This window comes from Phacochoerus africanus, chromosome 3 (genome assembly GCF_016906955.1).
Source record: "Phacochoerus africanus isolate WHEZ1 chromosome 3, ROS_Pafr_v1, whole genome shotgun sequence".
Classification (NCBI taxonomy): Eukaryota; Metazoa; Chordata; class Mammalia; order Artiodactyla; family Suidae; genus Phacochoerus; species Phacochoerus africanus.
Window position 1 is genome coordinate 149,057,545 of NC_062546.1, and position 26,953 is coordinate 149,084,497.

At 37.5% G+C, this 26,953-nt stretch overlaps 1 protein-coding gene across 2 annotated transcripts in view; it reads right to left on the reverse strand.

The window, feature by feature from the left end:
• The window catches only part of PDE11A (phosphodiesterase 11A), a 424,697-nt gene that overhangs the window by 203,521 nt on the left and 194,223 nt on the right, over positions 1-26,953 (reverse strand). For both annotated transcript variants that reach the window (XM_047772960.1, XM_047772959.1), the window contains exon 5: positions 22,038-22,102. In XM_047772960.1, the coding sequence (XP_047628916.1) occupies positions 22,038-22,102 (65 nt within the window). The remainder of the gene's footprint in view (positions 1-22,037; positions 22,103-26,953) is intronic.

A 26,953-nucleotide genomic window follows, 5' to 3' on the forward strand; every position in this document is an offset into this window, starting at 1 on the left:
CCTACAAGAATAAGAGAGTCAAGCATAAAAAACAATCATTAAGGCTTCTGAGTTGCCATAATTCTGTTTGCTGTGTAGCATCAATCTAAGGGACAGCTGACCTACATAGGCTACTTTATTATGTTTGATCTCAGTACTTATTCATGTGCTTTGTTGTTCATGGGCCATTTTTATAGCTTTCATTTTCCTCTGTGACAATTTTACTAGAGTGACAAGCCCACTGGCCCAAAATAAATAGGGGTAATGAGAGGGTTTGTCTTTCATTTGAATTTCCCTTTTCAGCAGGAGAAAGTAAGAAATTAAATATATTTAAGAGGTGAAAGGTAGATGTTTGGGAAATATGTTTCCTTAAGTTTCTTAAGATTTTAGAAGACACAAAACTTTATTACAAATATTTCCTCTTCTTCATTGATGTTTATTTCTTATAATTAGCATCATGCAAACAGAGTGTTGACACATATATTAACAGTGCCATGGAAGATACCTATAAAATAGGGTTTTGTGGGGGGTGGGGACCATATAAGCCTGGAAGTATCAAAGTGACAAGGTTCTCTGAGATGTGTGCTCAGGTCAGGCATAGTGTTTCAGTGTAAACACTCCATCCTAATAACACTTCCTATATTTTTAGGGAAAGGGGGTGGGGAATATTTAGGTAACTCTGTAATAGTGGAGCTTCCTGGTAAAGAAGTGGCTTTGGTACCAAAAGGGAGACTCAGAGCTCAGTCCTTGTACCAATCTGTCTTCCATTTAACTAACTCAGACCTGCTGAACCACCTCCTATCTAAGCAACAGAAGGCAGTTGGGCCATCTGACTCTTTCCTTCTTCAAATAACAATTTAACAATTAACTCTTTCTTTCTTCTCTAAATATTGGCATAAGGTTCAGCAGCCCTGAATTTGCCAAACAATAGACAGTCAAAAAGAATGTCCTAAGGTTCTTGTTTAAAGGAAGTTACACAACAACACAATTTTTTATGTTCCAGAATGACTGGTCATGGTGATGATGGTGCTGTTTTAACCTTTAATGTTATAAGTGTTTTCTTCATTTCCTTGAAATCAGAATAAATATCATGTTTTTATTTATATAAAAATACCCATCACATGCTTCCTAGCAGAGATACTGTCAAAGAAAGAAGATCCATGAAGAAGGAAAGTAGAAGAAAGAGAAAATATTCATGACATATTGTGGAAATATTATCTTACATTAGTGCGTAAGTTTGTCTAACATTCCATATTACTCTAGGGAATAGAGAAATTGAAAAGAAGGTAAGAAGAAGAGATGAGACTTTCCAAATTGGCAGAGTAAAGACTTTGAAAATTTGTTCCTCCATAAAAGTACGATAGTACCAGCAAAAATTGTCAAAATTAACTTTCTGAAAACTCTGGAAATTAAAAAGAGGCTTCCAAAAATCCAAGAAGTGTTTATTCAAGAAAAACAACTGAATCTCTGTAAGGAAAGTATGTTGTATGACATTTTAACTTAACATTATCCTCATCTTCTTGCTAGCTCTGGGGAAGTGGTGAAAACCAAAAGGCCCACAATCATGTTAGCTATGAAAACCAGAAGCCAAGTAGTCACTTGCAGAGGAGAAATGAGTCTGGACCTCTCCAAAGTCCCATTTCCAGAGAATAGTCTTTATTTGACCTGTTTGGCAACTCCATGGAAACCTCCACTCAGAGAGCTTATCTTTATTTGACCTGACATGGAGCTTGCTAACTAAGAATAGCCTTTACTCCCAGGTATTTATGGTACAAAAAAAGTAGCAAACATTGCAACTGCTTTAGGCAAAGAAACAGTTATAGCTAATAAGAAGCTGACCATGATGCTTAAAAGGAGAAGTATGGGAACAATATAATCCTAGAGAGGTTTGAAAAGCTCAGACATATTTCTGGAAAACTAGAATTGTATGTATGCCCAGGAAAGACCTGAAAAGGCCCTAATCTCTCACCTTTGGTTGACCCCGAAGCTCTGTAAAAGCTAAGTAAACTTCCCATCAGAAAACTGAAAGTGTCTCCTACATGATCCCCTCAGCAAAGGCTGGAAGACTTACTGGTTCAATTTTTTTTGTAAAGAAATCTCTGTCCAATCATTAGCTGACAATTAAGCTAACTAAGCAGAAAATTCAGTTGCCACACACAAAAAAAGAGTTATGAAAGTCTCTAAACAACAAACAGCAGAAACAGGAATAACAGAAACAAATAGAAACAACAACAAACTGTGGATGGGGTGAGTGAAATGCAGGTCTTATTGCTAGAGTTTCCATATTATATTATTTAAACTATTCAATTTTCAACCAAAAAGGGGGGGGAGAAAGAGGGAGAAATAGGAAAATATATAGGAAAAGCAATCAACAGAAATGGTTCCCAAGTAAGTCCATATTTTGGACTTATTAGATAAAGATTTTAATGAGCCATTATAAATATGTTCAAAGTATTAAAGGGTACCATGCCAAAAAAACAAAATAAAACAAAACTCTAAAGGAAAATATGGGAACAATGTCTCACCAAATAAAGAATATCAATAAAGAGAAGAAAATTATTTAAAAAAGGAATCAAAGAGAAATTCTAGAATTGAAAAGTAAAACAATTGAAGTGAAAAATTCACTAAGAGGGCTCAAAAGCAGGTTTGAGACACCACAAGAAAGAATCACTGAACTTGAAGATAGGTTAATTAAAGATAGAAACCGTCTGGTCTGAAGAACAGACAGAAAAAAGAATGAAGGAAAACAAAGTCTCAGAAACATATGAGACACTATTAAGCATATAAACATAAGCATAATGAAAGTTTCAGAAAAAAAGAAGAAAAAGAGCAGAAATAATATTTGAAGAAATTTGGAAGAGAACTTCACATATTTGATTAAAGCAAACATTACACATTCAAGAAGCTCAACAAAACCCCAGTAGGATAAACTCAAAAGGATCCACACCTAGATATATCATTAACAAACTGTTGAAAGTGAATGAAAAAGAGAGAATCTTGTAAACAACAAAAGAGACATGACTCATCACATACAGATGAACTTTAGTAAGATCAATATCTCCATGATAAAAAACCATGGAAGCCAGAAGGCAGTTGAATGACATATTCAAAGTGCTGAAAGAAAAAGACTGTCAACCAAGAACTACATATCAAGCAAAATTATATTTCAAAAATAAAGGAGAAATTAAGACATTCTCAGATAAACAAAAACAGAAAATTCATTGCCCATAGACCTGCCCTATAAGAAATACTAAAGGTAGGCCTTCAGACTGAAATAAAAGGATACTGGAGAATACTCTGAAATCCACATGAAGACATTAAAAAGCACTGATAAAAGTAACCCTATATTAAGAACAAAAGACAGCATAAATGTATTTTTTGGTTGTAATTCTTTTTTCTCTCCATCTCATTTAAAAGACAACTGAATAATGAAACAATTTTTTATGGGGTTATAATGTAAAAAAATAAAATTTGTAAGACAACTATAACACAAATGAGGGGGGGAGGAAAAGAACTATACAGGAGCAAAATTTTGTGTTTTATATAAATTAGGTTGGTATTAATCCAGATTAGATTGTTACAAGTTGAGATGTTAATTGTAATCCTAGGGCAATAACTAAGAAAATTATTGAAAAGAATAGTAAAAGAAATGACAAGATAATTTATATAGCACATTAAAAAAAATCTGTTTACCACAAAAGAAGGCAGAGATGGAGGAATAGAGGGACAAAAAGACACAAAACATATAGAAAAAACAGTAACAAAAAGGTAGACATAAATTCTACTTTATAAGTAATTACTTTAAATGTAAATGAATTAAACACTGCAAACAAAAGGCAGCGATTAGAACAGATAAAATAACATGATTCAACTATATGTTGTCTACAAGCGACACATTTTAGGTTCAAAGATACAAGCAGGTTAAAAGTAAAAAGATGAAAAAATATATACTAGGCAAACAGTAACCAAAGGAGAATTTCAGTGACTATATTAATACTAGACAAAATAGATTTCAAGAAAAAAATAGTTAATAAAGACAATGAAGGGTGTTTTAAAATGGTAAAATTAATGAACTATCAAAAAGTATGAGAATTATAAATATATGGCACCTGACAACAGAGTCCCACATGTGTAAAGCAAAAACTGAGAAAACTGAAAGGAGAATAGATAATTCAGCAATAATAGCAGGAGATTTTAACACCACACTTTCAATAACATAACAATTAGGCAGAAGAAGAATAAGGAAGTAAAAGACTTGAGCAACACTATGAACCAGCTAGACCTAACAGAGAGCTATAGAGCACTCTATCCAATAGCAGCAGAATAGACATTCTTCTTAAGCACAACTGGAGTATTCTTAGGATAGACCATATATTAGGCCATAAAACAAGTCTCAATAAATTTTAAAAGATTGATATTATAAAAAGTATTCTCCAACTACAATGAAATGAAACCAGAAATGAGTAAAAGAAAGAAGTTTGGAAAGTTCATAAATATTTAAAAATAGAACAACATAACCCTAAAGAACCAATGAGTTAAAGAAGAAATCACAGGGAAATAAGAAAATATTTTGAGATGAATGAAAACAAAATTCACTGGATGCAGCAAAAGCAGTGCATAGGAGACAATTTACAGCTACAAATGCCTACATTAAAAAAAAAGGAAAAAAGACCTCAAATTAATAACTCACCTTCCACCTAGGACACTAGAAAAAGAAGAGCACACTAAACTTAAGAGCACACTAAAGCAAACAGACGGAAGGACATAAAAAAGATTAGAGGAAGAATAAACAGACTGGGAAGATAAAAGCAATAGAGAAAAATCAACAAAAACAAAAGCTGGTTTTTTGAAAAGATAATAAAATTGATACCTATGGATAAGCTTACCAAGAAAAAAAGAGAGAGAAGACTTAAGTTACTAAGATCAGGAATGAAAGAGGGAGTGCTCCTATCAACTTTACAGAAATAAGATGGTAAGGGTATACTATGAATAACTGTATAACAAATTATATAACTTAGATGAAATGGACAAATTTCTAGAAAGACATAAACTACTGAAATAGACCCAAGAAGAATCAGAAAATCTAAATAAAACTATAACGAGTTAAAGAGGCTGGATTAATAATTTAAAATATTTCCACAAAGAAAAGCTCAGGACTGGATGTCTTCACTAGTGAGTTCTACCAATGTTTTAAGAAGAATTTTTCTTTAAACACCAATTCTTCATTTCCAAAACATAGGAAGGAACACTTCCCAACTCATTCTATGAGGACGGTATTACCCTGGTAACCAAACCAGAGAAGATATCAGAAGAAAAGAAAATTATAGACCTATCTCCCTTATGAATACATACATATATGTAAATATTCTCAACAAAATATTAGCGAACCTAATCCAGCAACATATTAAAAAAAAAGATTATACAGCATGACCAAGTGGGGTTTTTCCCAAGAATGCAAGATTGGTTTAACATTCAAAAATCAATCAATGCAACACACCATATTAATAGAACAAAGCACAAAAAAATCATGCAGTCATTTCAACAGAAAAAGCATTTGACAAAATCCAATACTCTCTCACAACAAAAAAATCTCAACAAACTAGGAATAGAAGGAAAGTTACTCTAAAATAGCTAAAGTAGATAAAGTAATCTTTATCCTTCACGCTGTTTCCCCTGAAAAAATCTTTTGTTCATTTAACTTTTTTTTCTTTTTATGGCTACACCTGCAGCATATGGAAGTTCCCAGGCTAGGGGTCGAATTAGAGAAGCAACTGAGGACTATACCATATCCACTGCAATACCGTATCCAAGACACATCTGTGACGCAGCCTATGGCAATGTTGGATCTCTTAACCCGTTGAGCGAGGCTAGAGATCAAAACTGTATCCTCACAGAGACAATATCGGGTCCTTAACTCTCTGAGCCACAACGAGAACTCTTGCTCATTTAATTTTGACACATTAAGATTGACACATTAAGTTTCTTGGAGAAGAGGAACTGACCCACTAAGGTATACATAAGAATGATTCTAGTACAGGACTTAAACAATGTGGCCAAAAGGCCTGGTAGGACTGAATGTGTCTGCTCTCTAATAAAAATAATGTGGGGACATCATTACTCTATATGCCCCTAAGATTCCAAAATAAGATTTTCTAACACATTTAAATCACTTGTACTCAATAATTGTACAAAGAACTTGCATAAATAAACCACTCCCCAAGATGCCTAATTTGAAGCACGATGTGTATTTGAGTGAAGAAGTCCTGGAATGCTCGGGAAAAATCAGCTTCACTCAACTATATATTTAAAAATAACCAGTATGAGGAGTTCCCATTGTGGCACAGTGGTTAGCGAATCCGACTAGGAACCATGAGGTTGTAGGTTCGATCCCTGCCCTCACCCTGTAGGTTAAGGATCCGGTGGTGCTGTGGGCTATGTTGTAGGCCGCAGATGTGGGCTCAGATCCCACATTGCTGTGGCTCTGGCGTAGGCCGGCCACTATAGCTCCGATTCAACCCCTGACCTGGGAACCTTCATATGCTGCAGGTGTGGCCCAAGAAAAAACAAAAAACAAAACAAAAACAAAAAACAAAACAAACAAAAAATAACCAATATGAGGTTATCAATGAGGCAACACATATACTGCATGTGTAACTCAGATATGGCTTAGAAGTCTAAAGTTTTGTTGTGAGTCACAACAAAATAGAGAATCATGAAATCAATTTTGTGGGTCACAAAAGGAGGAGGGTTTTGTTTTTCTTTTCGTTTTTTCTTAAAAATAGAATAAATTAGGAGTTCCCTGGTGGTCTAACATGGTAGCAGTGGCATTGTCACTGCTGTGGCTTGGGTTACTGCTGGGCTTGGATTCGATCCCTGGCCTGGGAACTTCCACATGTTATGGGTACAGCACCCCCCGCCCCCCCCAAAATGAAGAATAGAATAAATCAGAATACATACTTCCATAATAAAGGTAAGTATAGTTTCATGAAACTTGTTTTAGGTATATGTGTGTGTGCATTTGTGTATATATTTATGTACATTAACTAGGTTTGGATATAAAATGTATTTTTGTTATAGGCTACAATCAAATTAGGTTGGAAGTCACAATCTAAGGGATACACAGTGAAGCCAGCACAGTTAGGACTTATGGTAAAGATATTTAGCAACATTCTCCAAGGTAGGGACAGAATTTCTAATTCCCAAAAGCCTCATCAAAGTAGTATGCTTTTGAGTGGTAATGACCAAGTATGGCTGAGTCACATCACCTTTTGAAAGCATGAGCCCCAAATCATATTTACAATCTGGATAGTGCTGGAGGTCACCTCGCCTGGGTTAGGTACATCTCAGAATTATAAAATGTACCATCTGACTGCAGGGTACAATGCCAGTAAATTGTGATAAAAAAAATCCTTACTCATCATACTTAGCCTCTCCAGGCTAACACAGCCTATCCCAAGTTTACTCCTGAAAACATCATTGCTGCTGGACAAAAACAAAGAATATCTCTAGGAGTCTTGTTTACAGACCCTTGAACCAACAACAGAGCTCATCCTATAGTTTTGTCTCATTATATAGTCACATCTCATGGAGACCAGTCCTTCCTGTGCCCTCAAAAAAAGGCCAGATTTGGGCCATGGGGGCTTGAAGCCTAAAGGAAAGAGTTACAGAGAAGTGAGGAAGGCTGGAAGGAGTAATTTGTTTGCAAAACTAGATTCCACACAGAATTGCAAAGGAAAAGAAGAAAATCAATAAGGCATTGAAATATGTTTCAGTATTCTAACCTAAAAAACATGAAACCTAGAAAACTAATGTTGAGAAGAATCACAGGGCTATCCAAACTTAAAAATGAAAGAAACCCTAAAGGTCTCCTAGGTGTGTCTCTAACTTGAGATATATGTACCCTTAGGGGCAGATGTAGATGAGCTAAAGGTTAGAAAAGCCATAGAAAAGCAGTGTGTGGAAAAGTCATACTATTCTATTAAATCTATGATATCATCAACAGAAAAAATGCTGTAGTAAGTCAGTGTGTGCTTATCACTGAAAGTATTTTAATCTTATTTTAAAGATTTTTTAGGGCCGCACTCGAGGCACATGGAGGTTCCCAGGCTGGGGGTCGAATTGGAGCTACAGCTGCTGTAGGGCAATGCTGAATTCTTAACCTATTGAGTGAGGCCAGGGCTTGAACCCATATCCTCATGGATCCTAATTAGGTTCATTAACCGCTGAGCCATGAAGGGAACTCCCTTATTTTAAAGAACTTTTGGATTAGACATAAATTTTATCATACAGCATTCTTGGAGGAAAATTTAAATTTTAAACTATACAAATCCATTATAAATAAAAGGAAAAATTATAAGTAAAATAAATTGACTAAAGTATTTCTAAAATTTCTTCAAACTCAGTGCCACTCTTCTGAATCACTTTCCTTTTAATTATTTTTATTATTTTTTTTATTTTTATTTTTTACTTGAGGAGTGTGCACATATTCCATAATTATTTTAAATTACAACAATAATAAAAACTCCATTAATGAAGCAAATCTTGTTAGAAACTAATTAAGAAAACTTGGTAGAATTCAAATTGGAAACAGTTTGAATTGACAATTCTGAGTGCATAGTGGTAAGAAACTATCTATCATACAGTAATTAAAGAACATTTTAAATCTTACCCTTCAGCTGTATCTTCTTAGCTCTTTTATAATTGTAGGTAAATAGCTAGTTAACTAATTCCAAAGCAAATATATTCATCACTATATACAATTTTCTTTTCATGTTCAATAATATCTAGTGATTGGTTTACATGGCTTAGGAAGAATGCCTGTTCTTTAAATTTTTTTTTACAAAATAAAATACATATATTTAAACACAATTACATTCACACACATTATTATATCATGGATCTTAAGAAACATATTAAGCAACTCTTTTTGGAGAAGTGGAATGGAAAATATGCTGAGACGAATAGGAAATTTATTCTATACTTTATCACATTTTGTATGGCTTTCATCTTTACTATTTAGTATTATCTATTACATTTCAATTTTTCTTTAAAAATTAGCATTATATTAAAATTTTGTGTATTATGCAACTAAAGTTTATAAAGAAGAAAGCCTTATATACCATTAAATATTTTATATAGCATAGTAAAAAGAATAACTTAACTGGTAAGAATAACAAAAATAATACACCCTCTGAAAATAAGTAAAATATAAAATGCATAAATTGGTTAAAAAACAGTGTAACTATATAAATATGTCCTCACAATTTGTTACATCTCATTGATTCTTCAATAAAGGCATTATACCATTCTAGGTGATGTGATAAACAAGACATTATAGACCTTACATTGTACCATGGAGAGAAATGGTTATTAATAATACAATTGTAGAACTGTATTATTTAGTCGTACAGTGGCATTATTTAATTATAATTATCATAAATTCTTTGATGGAGAGGAAATCAGAATCAGATGTAAGAAGACTTCAGCATTCCAAGAATGATGTCAAATGATCCCCTTCATGGTGGATTATGCACTTGTTTACTATGAGATATATTTCTTCTCCAGAGATTCCTTGTTTGTATATCAATTGTAGATTTTTGGTTTGCAGTTATTCTGAAGTTTTGCTGTTAAGAGTCTATATGTATATGAGATTAAGTTGTTGTTCTCTTAATTGCAAGTGCATCTCCAGTGTCCTGCATTTGTACCCACCTCTTCTCATGATTTCTGATTTTGGTGGTATAATTGTGCATGAATGATTTCGTATCTTTACTGTATATATACCTTTATTGGTGAGCCTTGTCATTTGTGGAATTTTTGTTTCCTGTTGCTGTCTTTTCTTTTCTGCCTAGAGAACTTCCTTTAGTATTTGTTGTAAGGCTGGTTTAGTGTTGCTGAATTCTCTCAATTTTTGCATATCTGAGAAGGTTTTGATTTCTCCTTCAAATCTGAATGAGAGCCTTGCTGGGTAAAGTAATCTTGGTTGGAGGTTTTTTCCTTTCATCACATTAAGTACATCATGCCACTCCCTTCTGGCCTGCAGAGTTTCTGCTGAAAAATCTGCCGATAACCTTATTGGGGTTCCCTTGTATGTTATTTGTTTATTTTCCCTAGCTGCTTTTAAGATTTTCTCTTTGTCTTTAATTTTGGTTAATTTGATTAATATGCGTCTTGGTGTATTCCTCCTTGGGTTTATTTTATATGGTACTCGTTGTGCTTCCTGGATTTGAGGGAGTGGTTCCTTTCGCATGTTAGGGAAGTTTTCGGCTATTATCTCTTGGAATATTTTTTCTGTCCCCTTCTCGCTTTCTTCTCCTTCTGGCACCCCTCTAATATGGATGTTGCTGCGTTTAACGTTGTCCCAGAGATCTCTGAGACTCTCTTCATTTGTTTTCAGTCTTTTTTCTCTTTTCTGTTCCACATTTGTAATTTCCACTAATCTGTCCTCCACCTCGCTTATTCATTCTTCTGCCTCCTGTATTCTGCTGTTGGCTGCTTCTAGTGAATTTTTTATTTCAGTTATTGTATTTTGCATCTCTTCTTGTTTAAGTTTTATATCTTGTATCTCTTTGGTCAGTGTTTCCTGTAAGTTATCCATCTTTGCCTCCAGTTTATTTCCAATGTCTTGCATCATCTTCAGCATCAACAATCTAAAGTCTTTTTCCTGGAGGCTAAGAATCTCCTCATCGCTTAGCTGATTTTCTGGGTTTTTTCCTTTCTCCCTCATCTGAGTTATAGTTCTCTGTCTTTTCATTTTTATAGGTTTTTGGTGTGGTGACCTTTTTACTGATAATAGAGTTGTAGCCTCTCTTACTTCTGGTGTCTGCCCCCCTTCTGAATCACTTTTCAATAGATTCTTAGATGCTCACAGGTATTATCCTTTGAGTCATTAGAATGCAGCCTTTCTTAGAAGGGTGCTCTGCTATCAGGTCCAGGACTCTCTTCTGAGTTGCCAGACCCCGCCCCCAAGTTCTGATGCTGCCATTCTGCTGAACTTAGTATGAGGTGCCATGGCAGGTTTTCAGGCAACAATCAGACTCACATTCCTTCCTCAAGTGGTCACTGGTTGGTTTGTTGACAGAAATTTTAAGTGGCTGCTATTGTCCAGTGATGCCACCAGCAATTCTTTTACTGTGGAGATACGTGTCTAAAAACTGTGTCAACACCTAACATAACTTGGAAGGTTATGTCAGGCTCCTGGTCATCTGTTCCACATGGCTATATATGGCTCATTCATCAACTGTTATCCAACTGTGGGAGTATTCATGTGCATGTGCACACACACACACACACACACACCCAACTGCAGGAGTATTCATGTGCATGTGCACACACACACACACACACACACACACACAGTAACATCATTGAGTTCAATCTCTCATTCTCATAGGAGAATGGGTTCAAACTCATACACTAATATCACACTCATTTCCTATTCCTGCATAACAAACTAGAACAGGACTAGCAATTTAAGACAATACCTTTTTAAAAAAACTTTTATTGAAGTATAGTTGATTTACAAGGCTGTGATAATTCCTGCTGTACAACAAAGTGACTCAGTTATACATGTACACAGATTCACTCTCTTTCAGATTCTTTTGCCACATAGATTATCACAGAATATTATTTTCTGTGCAATACAGCAGGTCCCCTTAGGCCCATCATTCCATATAACTCAGTGAACAACATCTTTTTATTATCTCACAGTTCTGGAGATGAGACGTTTGTCATGGCATTTGTCAGATGGATTTATTGCTTAGGATCTCACAAGACCAAAATCGAGGTGTTGACAGAATTGCAATCCTTTCTGAGGATTCTAGGGAAGAAACAAGCTCATTCAGGTTGTTGGAAGAATTCAATTTCTGTCGTTGAAACACTGAGGTACTGGTTTTCTTGACACCCTCTCTATTTTTAAGCCAGCAATATGCTAAATCCTGCTCATGCTTCACATTTATCTGACTTCCCCTTTCTTCTGTATCTCTCTGACTTTCTTTTCAATCCTCAACTGGGAGAAAGCTCTGTATTTACGGGCTTGTGATTACATTGGGCCCTCCTAGTTAATCCCAGAATAATCTATTTTAGCATCAATGGATTAGCAACTTTAATTACACTTGCAAAGTCTCTTTGGCCATGCAATGTAACATATCCACAGATATGACAATGAAGGTGAAGGTCATGGGGGCCCCAACTCTGTTTACCACCTTTAGTTTTATTTTTTTAATTTAAAATTAAATATGGTGGCAAGTTTTATCACTCTGATGTTAAGCATGGCATCACATTGAAATGCTACATTTTGTCACCTATGTTCTTGAGGTTAATCATTTTAGTATCTTGGCATGGAGAGGCATATCAAAAGACACTGTAATTTCTTTGTTCTAAATTTTGAAATAATTTAAAAAAAAAAAGAGACCCTGTAATTTTCTCTGCACTTCCTCTTTGATTAAATTCAGTTTCCTCTTTCCTCAATTGAATCACTTGTAACTGGAAGTTAAGCAGCTTCCAATATACTGGAAATTTTTGACAAATTGATATTCCATTCTTTAATAACAGTTCTGCATCATGCATGAATTTGGTTACACTGGACTCTCATTGTTTTGAAATTCCTTTCACTTATTGTGGAGACTTCGTCAATTTCTCTGGCCTTCAGTTGCATGAATTGGCATGTGGTAAATGATCCTTTAGTATGTGTTTTAGTAACAAATATAGCACAGCTTTATCTTCTTGTGAGCTTCTTCCTTGATTATAGTTTGCAAGAACATATAGACTTGTGGCCAGTTTTCTAACAATAAATGTTTGTATCACTAATATCAAATTTATATTTCACTTATTGTTTCCATGTTGTTGTTGTTTGGTTTTTTTTTTTTTTTTTTGGTAAAACTTTTTGCTTCAATGCTAAATCATAATGTAATCTTATTGAAGACCTAAGCTGGCAGGAGGGCAGGTAGTATTGCCAGAAGTGCTGCTCTCAAACTACAAATTCAACACTTAAAACCTGCAAACGTGTGCAAGTTACTTAACCTCTCCGAGGCTCAGGATCCTCATTCGTAAAGTGAGGACAGTATCATGTGACTCACTGGGCATTTGGGAGATTAACTAAGACAACATAGATGTTACAGACACTAGACTTTAAAATGATAGTTAATTCTTTTTACCTAATTAAATGAGAAATCACTGTAATGCACAATGATGGATGCATAGAATCATAGCTTCATGGAACTTTGTTGCTAGAAGAGACATTTAGCAGATATTCTCTGTTTTATCTTCCTCATTTAATAACGGAGTATGTTAGTCTCCAGGGCTGCTATAACAAAGCACTATAAATTTGGTGGCTTACAAGAGAAATGTATTCTCTCACATTCTGGAGGCCTGAAGACTGAAATTAAGGTATTGGCAGGGTCATGCCCCCTCCAAAGGCTCTGGGGAAAATCTTGCATTCATTGCCTTTCCCAGCTTCTCATGGCTTCTTGTGTTCCTTATCACTGTAATCTCTGCCTCTGTTTTCACACGGTCTTCTTTGTGTTGCTGTATGTCCTCTCCTTTCTTATGAGGACACCAGTGACTGGATTTATTGCCCATGCAGAAAATGCAGCATGTATATTCAGCATGATTTCATCTTCAGATCCATAGCTAACTGTATCTGCAAAGACTACTTCCAAGTAAGGTCCCAGTCTAAAGTTTCAGATGCTCACAGATTTTGAGGAGATACTATTCAACCTATTACAGTGAGGGAACAAGTTTTACTGAAATAACATTTAAAATAGAACAAATTTATAACTTGAATATTTCTTCTTCTTCTTCTTTTTTTTTTTGTCATTTTAGGGCTGCACCCACGGCATTTGAAGGTTCCAAGGCTAGGGGTTGAATAAGAGCTGTAGCTGCCGGCCTACACCGCAACCACAGCAGTGTGGGATCTGAGCCTCATCTGCCACCTACACCACAGCTCACGGCAATGCCAGATCCTTAACCCACTGAGCAAGGCAGGGATGGAGCCCTCGTCCTCATGGACACTAGTCGGGTTCATTAACCACTGAGCCACGACAGGAGCTCTGTAACTTGAATATTTCTATTTGAGTGTTAAAGATGTCTTATTTTTTCCATCTCTGTATTCTCAGTGGCAGCCTGTAAGAACATACATCTTTAGTTTTATGAGGTGTGAGTGGCAACTGAAGACAGTAGGCTGAATATCGAGCAAAGGACAAAGCAGATGTAATATATTTAAACTGAGTAGAGCATACAGTTCACACAATCCTCTAACTGCCCCATTCCTGGGAATTTCTCACTGGTCATGCTTCCCCGCAAGTTTCAGCCTCTACCAATGCTACTCATCCCCACTGGTTCTCTGCTTACCCTTATTCCTTCATTTTTCCCCCTGAATTTTCTTCTTCTTGGACTCCTTTTAAATTCAAACCCCTATCTTAGTTTCCTATTGTTGTAACCCATTACCACAAACTTAAGTGACTTCAAACAGCACAAAGCTATTTTCTTACAATTCTCTAGGCGAGAATTCATTTCTTTGCCTTTCCAACTTCTAGAGGTTGCCCACATACCTTGGCTCCTGGCTCCATTCCTCCACCTTCAAAGCCAGTGATGGCAGGTTAGGGCTTTCTCAAGCTGTACATGCTGACCTCCACTTCTGTTGTCACCTTTCCATTTATAAGGATCTTTCTGATTACACTGAACCCGTCCAGATAATCCAGGATAATCTCCCCTTTTCAAGATCCTTAATTAGATCTGCCAAGTCCATCTTGCCATGTAATATCCAAAGTTTTCATGGATTTGGACCTGGATATTTTGGGGGGCTATTACTTTGCCTACAACACCCCCTCATCTTTTCAAACAGATCATTGTAGCTCTCCATCCTCCAGACTGACCTGCATGTGAAAGGCTCATTAAACAAAGGGTCTTGCCCTTTAAATGCTTTGAGATTTCTACCTTTATCTTCCTCCTCCCCTTTTAGTTGTTACAGATGAAAAATACAGTAAGAAGATTAAGTTTTTTTAAAAAAGATTGTTTCCCACTGAAATAAATTTTCTCCCCTCAGCCTCCTTACTCATCAAATGTCAAAGTGATAATAGAGTTTGGATTTTTTTTTTTGTCATTTCTTAGGCCGCTCCCACGGCATATGGAGGTTCCCAAGCTAGGGGTCGAATCAGAGCTGTAGCCGCCGACCTACACCACAGCCACAGCAATGCGGGATCAGAGCCATGTCTGCGACCTACACCACAGCTCACGGCAACACTGGATCCTTAACCCACTGAGCAAGGGGAGGGATAGAACCCACAACCTCATGGTTCCTAGTCGGATTCGTTAACCACTTCACCACGACAGGAACTCCCAGAGCTTGGATTTTAAACAATATTTATTTCTACTACATTCCATTAAATGATTATGTGAAAATTCCCTTTTAGTCAGTTGTTATCTTCTAGAAATTATAGACATTTTTTTTTTATGCCTTAAGTAGCAGAGCTAAGAAAGTGCAATTTCCAATGAACGCATTTTTATATCTGGAGATACATCAATAGAGTCTGGCTAAATATATTTTAAACTAAATAAAAATTTTTAACCCTTAAGATGTCCATAAATGTTTTTTTCCATTTCTAAGTACATAGACCTTTTAGAGTACCTGTTCCCAGTGAGGACAGAAAAAAGACTTATTAAAACCTGAATAAGAGGTTAAAGAAAGTTCATTCAGGCCAATTCACTAAATATTATTAGATTAGGCTTCACAGGAAAGATCCTAAAGTGAGATACGAGGAGAGGGAGAGTTGAATGGATCAGAGAAGATCTTAAGGTGTTTTTTTTTTTTTTTTGTCTTTTGTTGTTGTTGTTGTTGTTGTTGTTGTTGCTATTTCTTGGGCCGCTCCCTCGGCATATGGAGGTTCCCAGGCTAGGGGTTGAATCGGAGCTGTAGCCACCGGCCTACGCCAGAGCCACAGCAACGTGGGATCCGAGCCGCGTCTGCCACCTACACCACAGCTCACGGCAACGCCGGATCGTTAACCCACTGAGCAAGGGCAGGGACCGAACCCGCAACCTCCTGGTTCCTAGTCGGATTCGTTAACCACTGCGCCACTACGGGAACTCCCTTCTTTTTTTTTTTTTTTTTTTTTAAGTTTTTAAAAAAAGTCACTGTTGACAACACAAGAGGATTGTAAGTAATAAATGCATCCACAATATGATATTCTGTAAGAAAAAGAGGCACATATCTTTTTCTAATTTGTTCTGTTTCTGGAACAAACTGAAAAATCATGTTCCATTCCAAGAAACACCACTTTAAGAAGGACTTGGACAAGCTGGGGCACACCCAGGGCAGAACAAAGGGTGGGAAAGACTCTGGGGACCATAAAATATGAAAATAGTCTAAAAATAGCAGTTGCTGACCTGGAAAAGGTAAGGACAGTGGATGTGTGCAGTCTTCCAGGACTGAACTATTGCCAGGCAGGTGGGGAAATAGATTTAATCAGCTGGCAACTTTAGCAGGCCATTCCTCTGGTCCTTCCACGCTACTGCCCAGATGATTTTCAAAACACAAACCTCAATGTGTTTTTAACTGCTATTACTCCCCCATGAGGAAGCAGGCATGTAGCCAGTATCTGGGCCAATTAAGGGGGTTTGAGCATCTGAGAAGGACCTGATAGGACTCAAACCCCAATCAGACAGCATTCTGGGGAGCTGGATGGCCACAGGAAGAGCTAAAGGCCATCACCAGCAATTATGATGACCCTTGTGACAACAGCTCACAGCCCTAATCAAAGATCCTAAAACATGCCACTTTTCTTCTCACACTTCTATGCTTCTGTTTACAAAGTTTCCTCTCACTGGAAGGTAGTTGTGTCACACTAACTTCCTATTGTCCTACAGGACCGAAATGAAGTTTTACCATGTCCGAAAGCTTTCCCTGAGGATCACTTCCATTTTTCCCCAGATGAGTTGGGTGTTCCTCCTCTATATTAAAATACTACTTTGCACAAACTTTTCATAGAAAGTACTGAGTTGGAGTTCCTGTTGTGGCTCAGTGGAAATGAATCTGACTAGCATCCGTGAGGTTCGATCCCTAGCCTTGCTCAATGGGTTAAGAATCTGGCATTGCTGTGAGCTGTGGTGTAGACTGCAGACTCAGCTCAGATCCCATGTTGCTGTGGCTGTGGTGTAGGCTGGCAGCTGTAGCTCCAATTCAACCTCTAGCCTGGGAACCTATATATGCTGTGGGTGCGGCCCTAAAAAAAGAAAAGAAAAGAAAGTACTGAATTGCTTTGCAGCCACTGACTTACTTAACAGCAGGACATACAAGCCTAAGATGGGGAACATTGTACAGGAGGGGGCATTTATTTGCACAAGCTGATGTGCATGAAGAAGAAGGGACTGTGAGGAGGAGGTTTTGAACGTCTGAGCCTAGTGGCCAAGATGGAAGAAAGGTGTGGAAATCAAAAGGACAACTTAATGGCTAGCCCTCAGTCTGGGGTCTGATTCCTAAGCCTGGCCCAGACATTAAGTTTGAGTCCTATGGAAAAAGAAGGACTGCAGACAAAAGCTTTAGAAACTAAAAGAGTCCTTTAAAAAAATGAAGTACATGCAGGGCTAATTAGGGGCCAGGCAACAAAGTATAACACATAGTAGGGAAAGTGAACCGTCTTCCCACTTCTCCATTAATTATGCATCCTTGTTTGGATTTGGAAAGGCCACCAGTGCATCTGAGACAGGGCCAGGGGAGCTGTGGCACAGGGCTGGTGAAGAGTTCAGTTATGCTCATGGGAATTCTTTTTTTTTTTTTTTTTTTTTGCTTTTTAGGGCTGCACCCATGGCATATGGAAGTTTCCAGGCTAGGGGTCAAATCAGAGCTGCAGCTGTCAGCCTAAGCCACAGCCACAGCCACATCAGATCCGAGCCAGGTCTGTGACCTATGTTGCAGCTTGTGGCAAACCCAGATCCCTGACCCACTAAGCAAGGGCAGGGATCAAACCTGCATCCTCATGGATGCCAGTCAGATTCCTTTCCACTGTGTCACAATGGGAACTCCCTGCTCACAGGAATTCTGGAGAGGGCCAGGAAGCCCATGTCCAGCAAGATATCACTCTACCATGTTTAAAAGGAGAGGATTTAGGGATGAGCACTTGGAAGAAATGATGAGTGAGCAAAAAAAAAAAAAAAAATTTAATCTTGTGGATTCCCAAAGCTACTTCAAGAGCAGTTTTTGCAAAGGGACCTCGTTCTTAAACTACAAGGGAGAAATGACCAAACAGCTAAGTATAAATGATCACTGTTACTGTGACTCTATTTATAGTCATGGCCTGGAAGCCTGGTGAAATCTGGTTATGGTTATATTATATTCTTATCCTATCCTATTATATTTTTATCCTTATCCTATCTTACCCCTGTCTATTGGCCTTTAGATCTTGGAGGGCAGAGACTGCTGATATATATTAAAAAAATCTCCAGAGCCCCATTATCTATCAGAGGACCTAGCACAGAATAATACTCAACATAAGGCCATTGAATGAAGAAACAAAATTAATGAAGGGATAACTATCTCCAGTGGACAAATTTAGGACAAACAGGTAGAAGGTAGAATAATGTGATTCAACATAAAATTCCTTTCCAATCATTAGAATTCCCTATCAATAGAAAAAGCCGATGTGATACAGTGAGAATCTTATCACTAAAAAAAGTCATCAAGGATGTCCCAGAGGAGGTACATGCCTCATGGAGAGAGAAATTGATCAAATCATTTCCAATTCTCAAACTGTTGGGTATTAGTTACATGGAGACCAAGAATGGCCATGACAAATGAGTTAGCCACATAAGACAGTAGGCAGAAATGATGAGTCAGCAACAAAACTGGTTTTTGCTGTTTTTTTTTTTTTTTAAGTTTTCAAGGACTGTCTATAAAAATCAGCACGCCTTAAATCAGAATTCATCAGAATTGAAATCGAGCCCTGAAACACTGTTGCATGAAGCCACAGACATTATCTTCAAGAGTCATCCCATTATAACTCTGAATGATGTCCAGAGGACTAAGGCATCTAATGGACATTATCTGTAGGGAAGATGTTAAGTGATGAAAGGTTAAAGGAAAGATTTACAACATGCTGAGAGCAGGCTGTGATTTGTAGACTCATAGCCTGTTTCAATATCTCTTCCACGGCCACTGGTGAAGTAAATGCTAGAGCCACTTGTCTTTATTCCTTTAACTTCCAGTAAATGACCAAAGGATCCCACATCCACAAGATGGAAAGAGGAAAATTACTAGACAATGCAGGAAAGGTCTTCTGAGTTAAATGGACATTCTACACAAAGATCACAAATAGAATAATGGAGCATATGAGTTGATAATGTCAAAGTTCAAAGGCACTTTTCAAATGTCTTTTTTAAAAAAAAAACTAACCTTTTTTTCTTTCTTTCTTTTTTATTATCAGAAAGTTTGCCAAGGGCAGTCAGGGCCTTGGGTCATTTCCTTTTGACATGGAAGTTCTCTCAGCATTAAAAATAATCGAAAGACCAGAAATATTTAACTCTGCAGTTACCATGAGGACACATTCAATAGGTTTTTTTTTTTTTTAAAGAACAATAATGAAACATGTTTTAAAAACTCCATAAAGCTTTCCCCCCTCATATAGGAGAGAGATAAACTATGTGAAGCCATATCTAGCTAAAGGAGTAAGTATGAATAGATATTTTTGAATGTATTTATGTTATTTTACATGAAATTTTTAGGAAAATGGTTAAACCCACCACTAGAAATACTCTATGTCTAAATCTTTTTTAGGTATAGATTAGCTGATATTAAATATAGATGTGCTGTGAACCACACGGGAACTAGAGACTCTCATACTGAGTGAAGTAAGTCAGAAAGAGAAAGGCAAATACCATATGATATCACTTATATCTGGAATCTAACACACGGCAGAAATGAACCTTCCCACAGAAAAGAAACTCATGGACTTGGAGGACAGACTTGTAGTTGCTGAGGGGGAGGGAGTCAGATGGACTGTGAAGCTGGGGTTAATAGAGGCAAACTATTGCATTAGGAATGGATAAGCAATGAGATCGTGCTGTATGGCACTGGGAACTATATCTAGTCACTTATGATGGTGCATGATGGAGGATAATGTGAGGAAAAGAATGTATATGTATATGTGTATGTTTGACTGCCTCACTTTGCTGACAGTAGAAAGTTGATAGAACACGTAAACCAGCTAGAACTGAAAAAATAAAAATCATTTTAAAGAATAAAAAAAATAAAGACGTGAACATAAATATGTTTTTGTGAAAACAAAAGGCTCTTACAAAAGGCCTCCCCCCTCCATTTTAAGGTACTATTTATAAACAGTAAAATGTATCCTTTTTAAGTGTACAGTTCTGCATGTTTTGACAAATTTAGTTTAATTGCCACCACAAGACATAGAACAGTTCCTTCACAACCCCAACTCCCCCAGTAAACCTTTCTCTCCATCTCCATACCCTCATTTGTGTATCACTATAATTTTGCCTTTTCAAGAATACTCTGTAAGTGGAATTATACAGTATGTAGCAAAGGACTCAAATTTCACATACTTGATAAAAAATGAAGCAACTAAAGTGTCTGTTTTGATATATTGATTTCTATTTTCTGAACTTAAAGGCAATAACAGACATATGAAATCAAATTACCCTCGACTATTACATCTTGAAACAGGTATTACCCAGGGAGCCTTCTAAATATATAGATCTTCAGGATTTCACTTTTGACATAATGAATCAAAATCACTCATGCGGGTTCTGAGAATTTAGTTTTTATTCAGTTCTCCAAGCTTGATTCTGATTGATCCAGTCAGATTTGGGACATATTAATCCAGCAGACATTCACTATATAAGACAAATTAGCAGACTGTAAATTATGTGTGGCAATGGGATCCAAATTCAATGCTGAGGAGGGTCTTATGCAGGTGACCTTGTCCTGAGATGTGACACCACTTACTGGCTGCAGGGCTTCAAAGAAGTTACTTAAGCTGGAGTTCCCGTCATGGCGCAGTGGTTAACAAATCCGACTAGGAACCAGGAGGTTGCGGGTTCGGTCCCTGCCCTTGCTCAGTGGGTTAACGATCCGGCGTTGCCGTGAGCTGTGGTGTAGGTGGCAGACGCGGCTCGGATCCCGCGTTGCTGTGGCTCTGGCATAGGCCAGTGGCTACAGCTCCGATTCGACCCCTAGCTTGGGAACCTCCATATGCCGCGGGAGCGGCCCAAAGAAATAGCAAAAAGACAATACATAAATAAATAAATAAATGTCTAAAAAAAAAAAAAGGGAAGTCACTTAAGCTCACTGAACGTTGGCTTTCTCCTCTGTCATGCCTGGGTAACAATGCCTACTCCATCGATTATTTGAGGGAATTCAATGCATGTCAAGCATTTAGAATAGTGCCTGGCATACTCAGCATTCAATGAATGGAAGCTGTTTATCTTGCTGGTATTACCATCATTGGTATTATTATCATCATGCTGTCCTAAATGCTTTACTTGTCTTTCACCATTTTTCTGCATTTTGGTCAATTTCACTATTTTTCAGTCCTTCTTCTAGATGTGACCAAAATAAAGAGAAATCCATTTTTGTAGCAGCTCAACTATTATTCAGGGTAGCAGAAAACTAATAGAAATTCACTGATTGTCCTCACCTCTCCCTTTCACTCTGCTATGGCCACAAAGATTGTAAATTGGTAAATGGGGACAAAAAGTGAATTACCGGAAACTCTTCCCCCCCCACAAATGGTTATTATTGGCCAGACACAAGCAAACAAAAGGAAGGAGGATAAACAAAGGTCTAGAACAAAGCAAAAAAAAAAAGTTATCTATGTAGTTAGAGAACATCTAAAAATTGACTTTATTCATTGGCAGTTTTAGATGTATATACATGTATTTTTATGCTATAGTTTTTATTTAAGCACTGAAATACAGAAGAATGATGATATTTGGCTGTACTTGCTGATCTAAAGAAAGAACAACTCCTGTCCTCAAAAATTAGGCAATGCTGCCAACATCAAGGACCAAAGATGAGGATTAAAGACAAAACAGAAACTCACAAGCCTTACCTGTTTTCAGCATCGGCACTGCACTTTGGGGACATCAATTCGAAGGATTTGGTGAACTTCACCACCTGCCGCACAGAAAGACAATAAATCCGAGTCAATTAAAGCTTTCTCACAGTTTAAAATAATGCAATAAACTTTTTTTATCTTTATAATGACTGTTACAATAAGTGGAGATTAAAGAGAGATTTTAAGTAGAGAAATCCCAAGGGACAAGAGAAAATTCTATCTTATATTTTGCACTTCTTGTACTTCCTGTATTTCTTGTATGGCATGAATTGCTGAAGTTTTAGTACATCTCTAAATATGTTTATACTTTTAAAGTGAGGTGTAAAGATCCTGTGGTGGTCAGGCAAAGGGACATCTCATTTGAAAATAATTGTTTTTCACTGCCCTCCTAACAACCCAGTCACCATCCATGGAGAACCTGGTAGATATAAAACATCCTTCAAAAAAGATGCCCTTCGTCAACCCCAGATTCCTGAGGTTACTGTCCCTGGCTTATTATTGTTCTCAGATGAATGTTTTTCTGCTACCCCAAAGGGTAACAAAGAGGAAGACACTTTCTTCAAAGATTATCCCTAATGTAGACACTTCCTCCCTTACTTTTCCAGGGAAACCACCATTCCCAGTGCAAGAGCCTAATCAAGGTTATTGCACTGAAAGGGAGTTTATGGGCACAGAAAACACAAAGGTAGTTATTTTTATCATTAGCTACTATTGAGTTCTTACTACAAACTGAGTCCTATAAGTTTCTTCGACTATTTAATTTCCCTGTTACAACTCTATAAAGTGGGGGTTTTATCTTCAGTATATAGATGAAAAAACTAACCTATAATTTTTAAGAAACTTGTACCATTTTACACAACTAAATGGGGTGACAGGGACTAAAGCAAGTCTTCATGGCTCTCAGGTGGCAGTTTTTTTCAACAACACTAAAAATGTCAAGTAGGAAAGGCCCCATCTCTGGCCTTCTTTTGACAAGATATACCACATGATAGAAAAATGAGTCCCTATACTGAAAGGAGTCATCTGAATGTCACTGGATGCTTCCAAGGTTGACATTTAGATTTGCCTTAGACAGATGCAGTCATGCTTCAAAGGCCGTTTAAATTAACCACTTATAAGGAATTGATGTGCACTTGAGAAAATGATTTGGAAACTGGGAATAGATTAAATATTAAAACAGTTTTATCAGTAAGGTAATGAACCCAAACTAAGAAAATGCAACATTAGGAAAAAGATAAGAGAAAAGAAAAGCCCATCACAAAGAAAATTGTGTGTGACTAGCTGAATGCAATGACAATAGCTCAACTAAAAGGAAATACCCTTGACAACTATAGGACATATTTCATTTCATAGTCTAATGTGAACCAGCCTTTACAAAATCACTCATGGTGGCAAATTTTATTTTCCAAAGATGGTCCTATTCCACATTCTTCTCCACAATATGACCCTGCCACTCTCCTACCAAGTGGTTGGGTCTCTGTTTCCTCTGCTTGAATGTAGGTGGGCTTAGGACCACTACAATGAATAGAATATATAGAAGAGATGGTATGTGCTTTCTGAGGTTGTCATAAAAGGCAATGCATCTGACCAAATATTTGTGCCTGGAACCCTGAGTCATTATGTAAGAAGCCCAATCTCCCAGAAGCCACCATACTGAAAGGGAGCCAAGCATACATAGGAGTCACATGCAGATGCTCTGGTCAGCAGCTCCGGTCTGCAAGCCATCCCAGTCCAGGTGCCAGACATATGAGCAAACAAACCTCCAGATGATTCCAGTTCCCAGCCATTAAGTCACCCCCGATTTCCATATTTTTCCAACTGTGGCCCCAGATAGCCTGAAAAGTGGCAAACCACCCTGGCTATTCCCTCTCTAAATTCCTGATTCACAGGATCTTTGAGCGTAATAATATGGTTGGTTTAAGACTCTCACTTTTGGGAGTTCCTGTCGTGGCACAGTGGTTAACGAATCACTCGTGGCCCTAAAAAAAAGCATAATAATAATAATAATAATAATAATAAAAAAAGAAGGGTATATCTTTTAATATTTTAACCTGACAGATAAGATTAGATGCTCCAGTATTACTAAGAATTCATTTGGGGAGTTCCCATCATGGCGCAGTGGTTAACGAATCCAACTAGGAACCATGAGGTTGCGGGTTCTATCCCTGGCCTCACTCAGTGGGTTGAACATCTGGTGTTGCCGTGAGCTGTGGTGTAGGTGCAGACGCGGCTCGATCCCGCGTTGCTGTGGCTCTGGCATAGGCCGGTGGCTGCAGCTCTGATTAGACCCCTAGTCTGGGAACCTCCATATGCCGCGGGAGCGGCCCAAAGAAATAGCAAAAAGACAAAAAAAATAAAATAAATAAATAAATAAAAGAATTCATTTGGCTTACATTTCTTTAAAAATTACTGATAAGAATGCTTTATAACTCTGAAAGGACAGATGCTAATTTATGAAAAGCTGATATGGAGTTGTAATTGGGGGAGTAAGTTCCCTTAGTGGGGTTTTGAGATCTTTAACATGGCCACTGAAATTACACATGAAAGGCACATGAAATTCAAGGATATATTATATTCACTGGTCCTAGAGAGAGGATATAGCATGCCCAAAGGACTGCATAAAATCACCCAAAGCTCTAAGTTTGGTTACTGCAGGTAGCGAGAGAGCAGAGCAAGGACCCATGGGTAACTGCCTTTATTAAGGGTCATAGGTGGAGGAACTCATGGTACTCAGGAAGCATTCCCCTTGGGTAATTTTTGTGTTACCGGGCCTACATGGAAAGGAGAGAAGGGGTAAAATGAGGAAGTCATGATGAAGCTTATGGCTTGAACATACATGTTGAGGATGAGTACCCAGAAATGGGTAACAACTAGGAAGAAGCTCAAAGCAAGCAGGGCAAGTGCTGTCCCTCAGAACCACTGAGGCAACCAAGAACAACTTGACATTACAAAAATGATTTTTGTCCTAGAGCAATGCAAATGGATTTTATCCAAGCAGAAATTCTGTGCAGTAGAAAAGATAAGCCCACAGTTACAATTTTATTGCCCTGGCTGATAGAAGCCATTTTAAAAATCTAACCTAGCAATCTTGTGCCAGTATTCTGTCAGTGCCAATTTTAGAACTGACTACTACTATGCTGGCTTCTTTCACTAATGAGTTAACGATATCTTTGATACTTGCTTGTTTTAAATTTGCGCAAGGGTCTGGTTTTTAACTTTTTGAAAACTGTTATTTGACAAAACAAATATATACTGAGTGTCTGCATATGTGTCAAGTTGTGCAATAGGCACAGGGCTACACAAGTGAAAGTTTAAAAAAAAAAATTCCTACATGCATGGAGCTTCCTTCATGGTCAGGAGCTTAATTTTTCCTTGGCTCATCAAAACCAGTGCTCCATGGAATAAAAGGTAAATTTGTGCCTTCCATACCTTAAGAAACAAACCCAGAAAATGTCCAGAGACTGAAAGAGAAAAAAGCTCTTTTAAGAATTTTTAAAAACCAGAGTTCCCATCGTGGCTCAGTGGTTAACGAATCCGACTAGGAACCATGAGGTTGTGGGTTCGATCCCTGACCTTGCTCAGTGGGTTAAGGATCCAGCATTGCCTTGAGCTGTGGTGTAGGGTGCAGACACGGCTTGGATCCTGCATCGCTATGGCTCTGGTGTAGGCCGGTGGCTACAACTCCGATTCGACCCCTAACCTGGGAACCGCCATATGCCACAGGAGCGGCCCAAGAAATGGCAAAAAAGAAAAAAAAAGAATTTTTAAAAACCCTCTGAGGGATAGAAGCTTACAAGAAATGGAATAGAAAATCCTGAAATCTTGACTATAAAAGTTGTAGATCTAGAATCCAAAGAGAATGGATAAGATAAACAAGTACTTCAATGCAGTGTCAGATGTTTGAACTCTTAAAATGTAAAAGGGACTTTTTAAAGCTACCAAAAGGAAGAAAATTTTTTTTCTAAAATGGCAGAACTTTTTATTCTAAACTTTATCACATGCTGAAAAGAAAAACAGAGTCAAACACTGTGTTTGATTTCTTTTGTTTTATATTCTAAATTCACGTTTAATGAATAAAAAGAAAATCAAAGATTATGCATCTTTCGACTTTAGAACTCATATCATGGAAGGTACTAGTTGTGTTCCTCAGCAAAGCAGACTATGGTATCCTGATCAAAGTCAGATTCTGGATTCCTGAACCATGGTGTTGACCTTGTATGTAGTAAAGAAATAAGCTTGCCCAAAGAAAGGTCTGATCTTTGCCTTTGGCTCCTGGGAGGTAACTTCTAAATCCTTGGAATTTCCAGTCTTGATAAAATTGTTTGTTTACATGGGTGCCTTGGGCCAGCCAGAGAGTAACAATGTAACTTAGAGTGGGGGCTTTGAGGCTCACCGGCAATTTGATTTAGGGCTGAGGCTTTGGGTCAGGTGATATCAGTTGATTTTGGGAAGACATGGAGACTGAGGGCAGCTATGTGGGTGGCCAAATAGGTTTTACTTATCAAGACCCAACAAAGACTCTGGATGCCAAGCCTTGGGTGACTCTTCCTAGTGGGCAAAATATTCACATATCACTTCTGGGAAAAGTTATGCTCTCCATCACTCTGTGGAGAGATGACAACTGGAAGAATCACTTCTGGGACCTTCCTCCTTCTCTGCCCATGCATGTCTCCCTTGGCTGACTTTAATTTGTAGCTTTTCCTATAATAAACCATAACCATGTGCATAACAATTTTCAGTGAGTTCTGTGAGACCTAGCAAATTATTGAGTTTGAGGGTGGTCTTGGGAACTCTTCAGCTTGTACTTGATATCAGAAGTGAGGGCAGTATTATAGACTATGTTCTCTAACTTCACACCTTGTATGATAATTCTTAGGTTCCTGTGCCTTTGAGGAAAAATAAGAATAACA